General features: G+C 34.3%; 1 protein-coding gene across 1 annotated transcript; it reads left to right on the forward strand.

Moving 5' to 3' along the window:
- Positions 1–13,911: 13,911 nt before the first annotated feature.
- LOC138384406 (olfactory receptor 4A15-like) lies at positions 13,912–14,838 on the forward strand. Its single transcript, XM_069469912.1, has one exon. The coding sequence runs from the start codon at positions 13,912–13,914 to the stop codon at positions 14,836–14,838; it is 927 nt and encodes a 308-aa protein (XP_069326013.1).
- Positions 14,839–15,046: the final 208 nt, after the last annotated feature.

Here is a 15,046-nt window from a genome sequence, read left to right on the forward strand (position 1 = left end):
TTACTCTACTGGAAGGCTTGTCTCAGAGCTGAGAGCTCAGGAAAACAGGACCTGTAATGAAATTGTGACAGGACTATGAACACACCCACGATGTCATGGAGCACATCTTCACCATCATACCTTCAACAGTGGTTTACACACAATGAACATTTAGTAAGTATCTACTGAGTTCCTCTTCTAAAGATCACACTGGGCCTTCCTTTAACAACTCCATTTCTCCTCAGATGATTGTCTTTGGGGCCTAAAGGTAAAAGTTTCTGTCTCTAAGTCTTTGTGGATGCTCTCTAGAGAAAAATAGTTAAGGGCCCAACAATCTATCATACATTTGATAACTCTTTATTTAAAATATGTTACTTCTTGGCACAGGCATCAGCTATGAACAACAGGGACAGTGTTCTTGCTCTCAAGAAACTTTCTCTCTGGTGGTGACAATACACTCTAAATAAATAAACTGGCATATAGTCGGTCCTTAGAATTTGTACCAGTTGTGGTACCTTTACAATGTGATGTGTGTAGCACAAAACATAAGCTCTTCTGAAATATCTCACTCAATACTATGGTAATCCACTGTCATACCTTCAATATCTCATATCTGAAAGGATATTCTGTCTTCATGAATCTCTGGTTAAATACCAAGGGACTGGACTTTGAACTATATTAAATAACTACAAAATTATTTAGTATTATTTTTTGGTCTGACTGTATCTGCTTTTTAAGAAGCTGTAATTTCTTCATTTCATCTTTACCTATACTATAATTCTTAACACACTTGTACACTGTCCTAAGTTTTGGTAATTGATTTGGAACTGGACTATCACCAAGTACCACTTTTCCAGCTAGTATTATTTTTCAAAACTTTTGGGGTGAGCTAGTCAGTGAAGACGGAGAAAATGGACACTGAAAAGAGAAGTAAAGAGCAGTGGGACATGGGTTTATTTATAATACTGTTTACCTACTGAGAGCACTCAAAAATAGAGCTTCAGTGTTCAGATTCCAAAAAGAGGCATATACAAGGGAAAATTCCAAGCTCAATGTAAGAAGACATGGGTTTGAGTCATTTTCTAGGTGTAATTACAAGTGTATCTCAATTTGCTCATTAGAAAATAATGGAATTGAACTGGACAATCTCAGAGTCCTTTCCAGTCGAACTATCTATGATACTATTACTGCAGCCCTACTTTATTCTACTCTGCTCTCATTTTTTTCATTTTTCATGTTTTTATACTTATATAACAATATCCCAGATTATCACTGTTATTTGAAAAATGCAAGCCAGTGGCAAATGAGGTTTGATCATTACAGTGAGCAAATTATGACTCTAAGTTTCTCATCGGGGTGTACCTATTTAAGAGCCAAGGCATCCTTGGAGAGAGAACACAGCACATTAGTGAATAATGTGGACTCTGGAGCCACACTGCCTCTGCTGCAACTCCAGCTTCACCACTTACTATGTGACTTTGAGCTACTTAATAAACCTTTCTGTGCCTCAGTTTCATCATTTTTAGAATGGAGACACCTATAGTGTTTACCTCTTAGGCTTGTTGTATCACAACAAAGCGAAGTACTTAGAACAGTGTCTGGCACTTGGTAAAGTCTCAATAAATGAGTGCTATTATTGGTGTTCTTGAATGCTTCACTGTGAAAACTGGATCAGAAAAAATCTTCTGCATCTTGGACAACTTGAAAAGAATTATAGACATAGTCCAGGATAAAATGAATAGTACCTGTAACTCATTAACTTATTTCTGGGCATACAATAATATTGTATATTTTACTAATCAGATGTGAGCAGTAATTTTACCTGTGCTGGGATGGACTTTGATGAGAAGCATGCAGAATAATACGGGAAACGTTGGACCCATCAGCAGAGGGAGAGCAACACATAGAAAATGAAAGAAAAGAAGGATCCAATCAGGAAATAGAAATTATGCTTAATAAATGAATATCCACAAGTAATAAGATAATTAAGTGAGAGTAGTATTCTTTAAAACATATTCTTCAGGAAGATTTCTTTCAGTGAGAAAGTACTGGGAGCGTAACCTCCTGAGGGTCTCTGGGGATATGCAAGGAAGCTTCTTGGGGCAGCTGTAACAAATAAACAGAGATCAGATCCTAGTAAAGAAAACTTTTAAAAATGCAGAAAGGAAAACAATATTGATTTTTTTAAGTTTCTAGATCTGATGGTTAAGGACAAACTTAAAGAACAGAGAAGAATGGAATAAGTGTAAAGAACAGAGAAGAATGGAATAAGTGTAGATACAAACCTAGACTTTGCGGTTATTCACTGCTGAGGAAAATTAATAAACCTCCAATCGTAGACAAGATGATTCCATTTACATAGATTTGGCAGTGGGGGAGGTCATGTGCAGGGAGAATTTGAGCTCTCACTAGAAGCCAGCTGTGATGAACTACACGTCTCATTCACATAATTCAGGAGTTCTGTCACTGTTGAAGCTATAGACCAATAAAGGCACAATTGTTGAAGAATGTAAAAAAGTAGTCTATACCCTATTCTCTTTTATTACCCACACCTTAACTTTCTGTGAGGTGAGGGCCTTTTCTCTCTTTAATCATCAATGACAGATTTCACCAGGATAAATCTTCTATTGGGCAATTTATTTACTTGTAAGTTACGGTATATAAACTATCCTTCATAGTTTAAGTCATCAAATATTTAACATTTTAAAATAGTATTATTAGGCTTTCAACTTAAAACACTACTTTAACACTTTCTAGAAGAAAAATAATTTAACATAGTTTATTCAGAACATGACATTTTTAAAAGATATATTCCCACAATAACAAAAATAACCTCTGTAATATTTTATCATTATAGTCTTAAAAATCATTCTAAATGACAGTAGATAAGGTAATGTCCAAGTGTCATTTTTGTTGGGATACTGTCCCTATGATGTTTGCTAGGATAATTTTTAGATTCATACATCAAAGTGCATACTATGCTTCCAGAACATAATATGAATTTGGTACTTTTCACTCGAACAGGCTTGGTATGATATGCAATTTTAAATCCCTAATTCAAATATCTGATAGTAATTCTAAAGGTTTATTAACATATCATGTAAAATATAATATCCCAAAGACTGAGATTATAAGTCCATTGGTTTATTTGTTTTACACGTAAATGTAATATATTTCTCTTGTTATTTGGCAAAATTTTTTATTTGATATGGAAAATATCAAGGTGTATACTATAACCAAATATACTTTGCATATTCTGATTAATTTCTGTGTTTTGCTAGCTTAATTTTTCCAATTCATATTTGTCTAAAGAAAACATGATATTCAAGACATTAGCTATATTTCAACATATCACAGGAATTTCCAATGAGTATTCCTCGTCAGTTGTTTCAGGAACTCACATCTTGGGTCTTGTCCTTGGTCCAGAGAAATCAATGCTTCTCTCAGTGAAGGTAACTGTAGATACCTCATGCATCTATGTGTGATTATAGAACACATGATAATATGTGATGACCAGTGAATCTAGAAATATTAATAGATCCATGTGGGAACAGTTTCCATATTTCCACACAGGCTTCCCATTATCTCAGTCCTTCAGAGACGTGTAGAAGCTACCAAGGCACATGCCTAAAATATAAACACAAGACACTTAAATATAATGTCAATATTTACTCTACAAAGGTAGTTGAATATTCTCACCTGCCGGAAAAATTTCTTCCTAGGAAAACAAAAATGCTATGTTTGCATGACTATGTAAAAATTGACCTAATTAGTGGAAAATAATAAGGCCAAGCCCCCCTTATTTGGTGCCAGAAATAAATAAAACATTTAACAACCTGAAACTTAGTTATTTGAATTTATCTCTTCTCAGTCAATTATAACGAAGCAACCAAAAATTACTTTACTATGATTGAGGATTTATGGTAACTTTCATATCTTACATAGCTATTAAGCTCTGTACCCAGCAATGCAAATGTTGGGATTTAACTTTATGGAAAAGCCAACGACAGAGCTTTCTCACAGGGAGAAGAACTCTTCAGTTTTTCAGTCATTCAAATGGCATACCCCTCTGACCAATGCTTTGCTAATTAAAAGCATCTCCCTATATCTCCCCAATCTCATCCAAAGAAATCAAGACCTTTCACAAAGTTGTCCAAGCAATGATGGATATAACAAGAAAACATCACAGCTAGAGGACTAGATACCAACTGAACACATACTCCAGCTTGGGCAGAAAATTGAGTTTTCTGAAATCTCTTGGGTTATTTTATCAGGAAAATAATTCTTCCATTTATATGTGCAGACACAGTTTATGACTTTTAAAATCATCATTATTTTAAATGAAAGAGAGTGTAAGGTCATTATAGATTAGTTAATTAGAATATTTGGAAAAAATTCAGATGAAGTAATCTCTCTGAACAGTTTTCTTCCCTAGAACACAATCCCTAGAGGAAAAAGACTTGGGTCTTGCCAAGAAAAAGTAGCTGAATGCCAAGGAATGTGAAAAGCCTGTAATGTGAAAAGAAAAATCCTATAGTAAAGTGAATAATAAATTATGAGTTTCATATTATGAAATGTTTAGGTAAGGCAGGTCATATTTAAACCAGAATGAAGGAGGATGCAACCCCAGGTTCCCTTACCCAACCATGTCCGCAGCAAAGAAGGGTTTTACTCTGGCTGTTAGAAAGTCTCTGCCCCTGAAGCCATGAAGGTCTAAGACAGAGAGCCCTAGAGCTGAAAGTTGACAGTCTTATGCTCTGAAAGATAGGCAATCATAGTTCTGCAGTTTTAGGGTAGAGTAGAGGGTATTAACAAAAGCCTGCATCTGTGTCAGATGTAACCATAATAATCTTTAGTCCATTAATTCAATCTCTTTATTTTAGTCCAATATCAATTCAATGACTGTTTCTACAAGAAAAAAATTGTTCTTTTCCAAGACAGAAATAGCGCCTAAGGGCTTCCACTGTTGTTTCCTTAACTTGGCTCCACTGAGCATCTTTATCTCATCATATGTTTAGTTAAATATTGTATCTTCTATGTCGTAAGGGTCTTAGATTAAATAGTCACATAAATACCTATCTGAACCAGCCAAAATCTTTATCATGTAATAGGCTCCACTAAAATTTGGCAGTTTTCAATTTATTCAATAAATCAATTGAATCCAGCAACCCCAAATGTCCTATGTATTATTTCTAAGAGTGAAAGAGCACATCTTAGCACTGTGCCTCTCTTATTGGTAAGTGGTAAAATATGCACAGACATATTTAATTCTGAAGAACTATCTGATGTGATCAAAGTTACTGTGGATTAAATTATGACTCCAAGATGAGAAACTAATATATGCATAAGCCATAATTCTCTATGTCCCTTTCATCTGAATTCAAAGAACTACTACTTTCTGTTTATCTGAATGAGGTAAATTGTTTGCTAGATTAGATCATGCCTACAATAGCCCAGAATCTGAATTTATTTACTTACTCCAATAAAAAATACACTGAAAATATTAACCTATATGAATGATGCCTCAAAATATGTTGCAGTAGTTCTCTATAACCAATATCTATTGCCAAACTGGAAAGTTAAATATAGAGCTAGCAAAAATGGCTTCTTTTACCCCAAATCTCCATATAAGAGCAACCATAAGAGCTGGCAAAATGCAACATTCAAGAGCTTGAAAGCATTTAAAAACTAACTTGGCACAAAGGATCTGTGGAAAGATTTTTTTTTTTTTTTAAATTACTACTTCAATCTCATGTCTCATTCATTTGGTTAGGGATTCTATTTCTTTCTGATTGAGTTTTGGGAGGTTATGTGTTTTCTGGAATTTGTCCATTTTCTCTATGTTTTCTAATTTATGTGCATAGACATTTTCATAGTATTTACATATGATATTTTGTATTTCTGTGGTATCAGTGGTAATATCTCCTTTTTCATTTCTAATTGAGTTTATTTGGGTCTTATCTCTTCTATTTCTGATAATCTAGAAAGAGGTCTATCAATTTTGTTTACCTTTTCAAAGAACTAACTTTTGTTTCATGGATTCTTTTGAATTTTTTTTTTTGTTTTGTTTTCCATTTCATTTAGTTCTGTACTGACCTTTGTTATTTCTTTTCTTCTTTCTGCTTTGGGTTTGATTTCCTCTTCCTTTTCTAGTTCCTTGAGATGTGTCATTATATTGTTAATTTGTGATCATTCTGTCTTATTATTGTAGGCATTTAAGGCTATGAATGTTCCCCTTAGGTCTGCTTTTGCTGAATCCCATAGATTGTGATAGCTTGTGTCCCCTTTGTTGTTCAGTTTGAGGAATCTTTTGATTTCCACCTTAATTTCATTATTGACCCAATAGCATTCAATTGACCCATTAAATAGCAGATTGTTTAATTTCCATGATTTTATGTAGAATTGAGTTTCTTTTAGAATTGATTTCTAGTTTTATTCCACTGTGGTCTGAGAAGATACATGGTATGATTTCTATTTTTTTGAATTTGTTGGGGCCTGTTTGGTGGCCTAAGATATGATCCATCATGGATGTCCTATGTGCTGCTGAGAAGAATGTGTATTCAGTAGTTCTTCTGTAGAATGTTCTGAAAATCTCTGTTAGGCCCATTTGTTCTAGAGTTCCAATTAAGTCCAGTGTTTCTTTATTCATTTTCTGCTTTGATGATCTGTTCACTTCTGTCAGTGCAGTATTGAAGTCCCTGACAATTAAGATGGTACTGTTTATTTCTTTGCTTAGATCTAGAAGAATTTGCTTTACTAAACTGGGGGTTCCTGTGTTAGGTGCATATATTTTCAGGGTTGTTATGTCTTCTTGTTGAATTGCTCCCTTTACCATTATATAAAGATTATATTTGTCTTTTTTTTTTCTTTTACCATTGTTGATTTAAAGATAATTTTATCTGATATGAGAGTGACTGAACCTTCTTTCTTTTGGTTTCCACTTGGGAGGAATATTTTTTCCCATCCCTTCACCTTGAGTGTGTATGAATCCTGTGGGTTACATGTGTTTCCTAGAGATAGCAGATACATAGTTTATATTTTTTCATTCGTTTAGCCAGCCTATGTCTTTTGAGTGGGGTATTCAGACTGTTCACGTTGATTGATAGAATTGATATGTGTGATGCTGTTCTGTTCGTTGAGTTAAGTAGTACCTTATTGCTTTGTTTTCCCTCTTGTGTATTGTTTCACATGAGTTCTGAGCTTTAGCTCTTCATTACTATGGTTTGCAGTAGTATCAGTAGAAAGGAAACAAGGAAGCTCTTTTTAAGATTGTTCTAGACATTCTGGAAATGAGATAATGTGACTCTTTACTCCTAAATATTTCAATATGTATATTCTATAAGAACAAAAACATTTTCTTGCACAAACACAAAGAATTATCAAATTAAGTAACATTTATATAATATTATTACTCAATATATGTCCATATTCAAATAGCACCAACTATTCCATTAAAGTTTTCTACAGAATTTTTTTTTTTTTTGAGTCCGGGGTAAAATCTGGGATCATGAATTTATTGCTAGGTCTCTTTAGTTTATTTTGACCTGGAAAAGTTCTTTAGTACTTTTTTGCCATTTCATTACAATAGCATTTTGAGGAGAAGCTTCTGTTTGCTTTGTGGAATATCTGTCAATCTGAATTTGACAGTTTCCTTATTATGAGATTAAAGTTATGCGTATCTGTCAGGCATCTACATCATGGATCATCTTTGCCTGCACCTGATTACTGATTGAATTAAGGGTACAAAGGTCCAGCCTATTTACCTTGATTTGGACATCTTTGAGGCCATACCTATCTCAAAATTGCCTGTGATATGGGCCTTTGATGCAACTGCATTCATGTTAGTTTCTCTCTCTGTCCAATTTCCATTGTATTGTTACAGGTGTTATTCCCTAGGACACACACCAATAAATCCTGCATACATACAAACCTCTACCAGAAACTGTTTCTTTGAAAACCCAATCGATACATTTTTGTAACAGTTTTCTTTGCTTCTTGGTTTTAGAAGAATCAGGAGTTGAGTTGTTACTGTTCTCATTTTCTGGTTTCTTCTTACCATAGCTTTGTATGGAGTCACACCGATTTTTGTCTTCTGTTCATTTTGAAGTCCTGATGTAAGTCTGCCATATAGATAGAGTGAGGGTTGAGGGTTTGGGTGTCTTATAATATTTCTATGAATCCTTCATAAATGTCCTCTTTATATATATATATTTTTTTTAGCATAGGAAAACGTTTTAAATGGGGAAAGAAGGATTAGAGTATAGTTAGATTTTGTCATTCTTATTTGTCTCCTCAGGACCTTAATTTTCTCTCCTACTTCCTTCTTTTCCTTTAGCACTAACCCTCCCAAGAGAGTTTCATTGCTACTCATCCTCATCTGCCCCAGAAGTGATGATGCCTTTTGAAGATGTTATCAGAGATCCTCCACACTTTCATTCTATCCCTGTACTCCACATTGATTTACCAGATCTCAGACCCTGTTCTTTAGTGATTTTAAAACTAGTGTGACTTACAATTTTCTGGGTGATTCTGGCTGAACTCCATCTCTCTTGGACTTTCTAATTCCCTCTCCTCTTGCTGAAAATCTCTTCAGGCTTCCTTCACTTTCCTATCATGCTTGAATCATGAGCTGCAGAGCAATTTCTGCTGGGATTTGATGTTTCTTTCTGTATATAGAAGTAATCTGAAGTTCATAGTATTCTCAGTGTCTTAGTTTTTTGTTGAGCGTCCTAGTTATGTATGATATTATGGACTTGTGTTGTACATATCGTATGGATTTTTTGGGATGTATAAAGACATTTAGATTTAAGGAGCAGCCATTATATAAAAGACATCCTATATCAAGTGCCAAAAATTTCTGGATTTAATTTTTCTTTTTTTATGTTATGATTTTTATTGCTGCATTGAGAGTTTAGTAGAATTAAAATGATGCCATAAAGTTGGTTTAATTTCATTCTTTAGATAATTGTAGATTCTTAGGTAGTTGTAAGAAATACAGAGGTGCTTCATACCCTTCACTCAATTTCCCCCATTGGTAATGTCTTGCATATATATAGTACAATATCACATAAGGAAACCAATATTGTTATAATTCATTAACCTTATTCATATTTAATCAGTTTTACATGCACACATTTGTGTTTGTGGCGGTGTATGTTTAGTTCTATGCAATATTACCAACTGTAGCACTTCCTGTGACTACCACTACAGCCAGAATACAAAAAAGTTCCATCACAAGAAAACTTCAGACTACCCATTTATAACCACAAATACTTCCTTTCTTCCCCCACCACTAGAATCCAGCAATTTGTTTTTCATCTCTATAATTCTGTCATTACAAGAATGTTACATTTCATATTTTTTCTTATTTTTTAATAATCTCTTTTATAGGTCTTAATTTCTGTATTTCTGTTTTCTTCTGGACAAAACTTCTGAGTTGTGATATGCAGATATCTCATCTGAATTTGTTTGAAACTTTTACTGAGCTGATTAGTAATGATCTTGTGCCATTCCCATTAAGTATGTTTGCTATATACAAAAGCTTAAGCTTTTCTTTTTACTCTAGTGTCTTCTTGGATTTGAGAATTTCCAATATATGCTGACTAATTAAAAAGAAAGGATTCTTGTTTGTGCAACCTGTCTTTGTTCTTAATAAATGACTTGCTCTTTGCTGTTATGTTTCTATTTTTTTCACTTAATTATCTTAAAGTTATTGTCCAGGAAGAGATTCTGGAAATACAGAATACACTGGAAGGAACATGTGGGAGATCTCGACTCTCTGGGGCATGATTCTTCAGTGAATTTAATTTGGAAGCAGCCTTGAGGGGAAAGAGTTTGAACAACTCAGTGAGGTACTTTGTTGTTCATTGTTAAGTTCCCAGTCATATCTTCCTTTACCTGGGAGAAGATTTACCCTTGGGTATTAATGTTACTGTCAAGATATAAAATAAAGGCCATTACCTTAATAGACCTGAACCATATTAAAGCAGTCACATGAATGCTTTAAAAATATCCAAAATAAAGCCCATGCTTTAGATTATCCAGCTCTGTGCACTGGTGACTAAAAATGCTATAAAGGTTTTGTTGGATTAATTAGGTCAGTAAAAATAACAGTGAGTTTTTTAAATTTGTTTAATTCTTGGTACATATTCTCAATGATAGCTTTCAAATTTGATGATTTAGAAATTTTCTCTGCTTGTGATTGTGGATGACTTTGTTCTTTGCTTCTTGTGTTTTTCAGTTTCCTATATTGCATATATTAACTTTAAAAAAAATAAAGGTTATTTTAAAAAGTTGAAAAAAAAAAAAAAAGAAATTTTCTGTTGTTTCAGCATATTACAGGGGTAAAATATTTAGGTTACATATGTTGCCCTTGCCCTACCTGAGTCAGAGCTTCAAGCGTGTCCATCCCCCAGATGGTGCACACGGCACTCATTACATGTGTATATACCCATCCCCTTGATTCATCGATCATATCAACTGTTTATTCTTGAAGCCAACTCTATAATCCAAACTGCAAAATGTTTATGAAAGTTGAAGAAGATGGTCATACTTTGTGCAGGTAAAAAGAGATATATCCCTCTGTGACAAAGTATTTACAGCATCAGTGACTTAGCATTTCCTCTTCTTTTCTTTTCAGTCACACCTGAATTGATATGGTGGCAATCCTGACTTATCTTCACCAAAATAAGCTGTCATCTTCTATGACCAAAGATAAAATTACAGAAGCCTGGATTTGGAACACGTGGCCAAAGAGGAAATAGAAAACCCAGGTAACATATTTACAAAAGCTCTTCACTTTGAATGAATTATGTATATTTCTTAAGAAGAAGGTTTTATAATTTGATCTCAAACTTTTTTTACTAGAACCTCCAAGAATAAGATAGCACATGCATTTCCTTCTTTTTATAGAATATTATTGGAATAAGTACCATGGCAATACTTTCTCCATTTTTTTTTTTAGTTTTGTTTAAATGCAAACTGAAATAGAGAAAATACATTAGACAACATAGCAATATATGACACATATATGGTCCTCACAATAATTTCTTTTAGATTGCTTTATGTAAGTAGGAGAATCCGCCAATTATTTATTTTTTATCTTAATACATTAAAGATAATAGTGAGGATTACTATAGCTCCTTATAAATTATTACCTTGTATACAGTATTTTAAAATGTTCTGGTTCTGTGAAGATGTTTTATTTCTGTTGATTTTCAAAAAATTGTTGTAAAATATACCTAACACATTGTTGTGCAACCATCATCACTATCCATCTCCAAAACTTTTTCATCATTCCACACTGAAACTGTGTATCCGTTAAACAATAACTTCCCCTTCCTCCCTCCCCTTAGCCCCTGGTAAACATTATTGCACTTTCTGTCTCTATGAATATTACTATTCCAGGTGCCTCATAAAAGTGAGATCATAACATATTTTTTCTTTTGTGTCTGGTTTCTTTCATAACTTAGCATGTCTTCAAGGTTTATACATGTTGTAGCATGTATCACACTTTCATTCATTTTCAAGGCTGAATAATATCCCCTAATACCACAAATTTTCTATTAATTCATTAGTTGATGGACACTTGAGTTGTTTCTACCTTTTGGCTATTGTGAATAATGATGCCATGAACATTGGTGGACACATATTTGTTCCAGTCTCTTATTTCTATTCTTTCATGCATATACCCCAAATAATATTTTGATGTGTAAATTAATAGCAGCTTATTACAAAATGTGGACACTTGTGTTCTGGGAAATCAAGTTACTCATTAAATTCATGAACCTACACTTACGCCTTATTAGAAAGAGTATTTTAGTGTCTGTGGACATAGAGGTTATGAATTTTGTTAGGTGCAAGATCTACAGACCCTTAAGGAAAATGCCAACATCTGTTTCTGCCTGTGGGTTAATTAGATGGATATTTTCTCATTTTTAAGGTCTTAGAAGGTAGTGAATGAAACTGAACACACCACAGTATGCACTCAGCTGACCCTCTAATTTTCTAAAAGTTCCCTCAGATTAAATTTAGTTTCAATGATAAATTTCAAAGAGGGAAATGAGGTATGGAGAGAGACAGTGAATTTCCACACAGTAATGTGAGTGGGAATGGAAAGGACAACCTCCATAACTGTGCACAATAATGACAATCCATCCATCCCATAGAGAATGCTTCTTTGGATAATTAGAGAGGAGAGTGGACTTTGGGGAAATTCATGTAACACTCATTGTAAAAATGTGACACTAAAATTACATGGGGAAACAAATAATAGTAAATAATATCGTGAATTTATTTGGTGTTTATTATTTGCCAGAAAATTTTCTGTGAGCTTTATTTGCATTGTCTTATTTAATCCTTAAAACCACCCTCCAGGTTAGGTGCTATTACAATTCTCGTTACACAGATGATGTTGAATAATTTATCCAAGGACACAGAGGTGGTATATATGGATGCTGAGGCTCAAATTCCAAACCAGAATTTGGGACCTGAGCTCTCAAAAGCTATAGTATTGCAGGCATACCAGCCCACCCTTGCAAAATCACAGAGCAAAACAGAACAAAACTGACCAAGACAATATATATATATATATATATATATATATATATAATCCTGCTAATACAAAGTTGCACATATTACACATAAAATTGGCCCTGGATCATATCTGAAAGGCCCAACAGATAATTTTACTCCAGTAAGAATGAATGTGTTTAGCATGAACTCAGATAAACAAGAACTAATGAACAAAATAATTCATGTATTGATTAATTTAATAATCAAAAAACCTTTAGCACTTGCTAAATCAGACTGATTAATATAAAAATGGTTTACCAACAAAAATGACATCATGTCATTTAGGATAAATGTGTCAATGATAAAAATGCATAAAGTCATATCAAGAAAAATCATTACATTTCCAATAAGGAATATAAGACAGGACATGATTTTCCCAAGATGACTAAGCTAAAAATCAACTAATATTTCCAGATTTTTAGTATTCTTTCTAATATACCATGATTTTGCCTAAAATCTTTATTTTTCACATTCTGAATTGATCATGGCTAGACATAATCAATCCTAAACAAATTTGAAAAGAAGGGAAAATGTCTGTACAGTACTCAACCACTTTCACTTTGAGTTGCATTTTCCATTTTTTCCCTTTAATAGCATATGTTACAATAAATGGCAGTTCAGTTTGTGTATGTGTATGTGGGTATTTTCAAACAAAACATTGCCTTCATTTGACTTTCATGGCTGGTAAGAATTTAATACATTTATCTCCATTAACTTGCTCTCTCATGAGCTTTGAAATTCACTTTAATTAAATAAAGTTTAATAAGCATTTCATGAGCACTCACGACATGCCTGGTTCTTTCATTGCTGTGAGTGAGTTATTCCTAGATTATAGGAGCTCATAGTAAAGTATTTCAGAAAAGCAACCATCTAAATATCAGCCTATAATTTTATGCTCATATACTAAGTATTACTTTACATAAATATGTAAGCAAAGTCAATACATATGAGATTATTTTCATGGTAGATTTCAGAGAGAGAAAAAAAAAAAAAAACAACTTTAAGAGAAAAAACATATGATACCAAAAATGCAGTCATTGTGAGAGGTACGCTGGAGAAAGCAGCCATCTTGATTTCAGTAGATCATCTCAGAGATGTATCTGCTCTTATATACCTTCCAGTTACGATGCTGAAGTCTCATCACTGTAGCTGAAGCAAGAAATTTGTGAAAATGAAGAGGGTAGTTGTGGAAGGACAGTCCACACGTGTATTTTCTAATGAGCTGTGTGAGGCCCTGTGGGGAAACACTGTTGACTAAGGCTTTACACTTTTGACATGGAGCTTGGGATCATCTGAAATTCATCATCCACCCTTTTGTTTGCAGGCTGTGACACCTGAGTTCAACACCTTTAGAAGAACATGGGAAAGAGGAACAATGTGACTGAATTTATCCTCCTGGGGCTCACACCGAACCCTGCGGGGCGGAAAGTTCTGTTTGTCGTGTTCTTACTCATCTACATTGTGACGGTTCTGGGCAACCTGCTCATCGTAGTGACCGTCGCGGCCAGCCCGTCCCTGGGTTCCCCCATGTACTTTTTTCTGGCTTATTTATCGTTTATAGATACTGTCTATTCGACCACCATTGCTCCCAAAACAATCACAGACTTGCTTTCTGAGAAAATGACCATTTCCTTTCAGGCTTGTATGACTCAAATTTTTATAGATCATTTATTTGCTGGTGCAGAAGTCATTCTTTTGGTGGTGATGGCCTATGACCGCTACGTGGCCATTTGTAAACCGCTTCATTATTTGATCATCATGAATCGGCGGGTGTGTGTTCTCATGCTGTTGGTGGCCTGGATTGGAGGCTTTTTTCATTCGTTAATTCAATTTATTTTTATTTACCAGCTCCCTTTCTGTGGCCCCAATGTTATTGACAACTTCGTATGTGAGATGTATCCCTTGCTGGAACTTGCTTGCACCAACACCTACCTCATTGGACTTTCCATGATTGCTAATGGAGGGGCCATCTGTACTGTCACTTTCTTCATGCTTCTCCTTTCCTATGGGGTCATATTACGCTCTCTGAAGGCTCAGAGTGTGGAAGGGAAACGCAAAGCCTTGTACACCTGTGTGTCCCACATCACTGTGGTCTTTTTATTCTTTGTCCCCTGTATCTTCCTGTTTGCAAGGCCCAATTCTACCCTTCCCATTGATAAATTCATGACTGTGGTTTTAACTTTCATAACTCCCATGCTGAACCCCCTAATCTACACCCTGAGGAATGCAGAAATGAAAAACGCCATGAGGAAACTGTGGAGTAAAAAAGTGACCTTAGTTGGATGAGGGCTGTATCCCTAATGGCAGAACATGAGATTCATCTTTTCACAGAAGCAAGGAATACTTTCACTGTCAGTTACTCCATTTTGTTATCATTCTTTTTTGGTTATTTAGCCTATTTATTCTGAAACAGCCACATAAATTAATATTTATTGAAGTGTAATTCATTATATCCCTTAGAGACCAAGATAATTGCATAGATTTAATTAATACT

The sequence above is a fragment of the Eulemur rufifrons genome, chromosome 6 (assembly GCF_041146395.1).
Source record: "Eulemur rufifrons isolate Redbay chromosome 6, OSU_ERuf_1, whole genome shotgun sequence".
Classification (NCBI taxonomy): Eukaryota; Metazoa; Chordata; class Mammalia; order Primates; family Lemuridae; genus Eulemur; species Eulemur rufifrons.

What these genes read in the sequence shown, in the direction of transcription:
- LOC138384406 (XM_069469912.1), top strand. Translation starts at nt 13,912, where the DNA reads ATGGGAAAGAGGAACAATGTGACTGAATTTATCCTCCTGGGGCTCACA.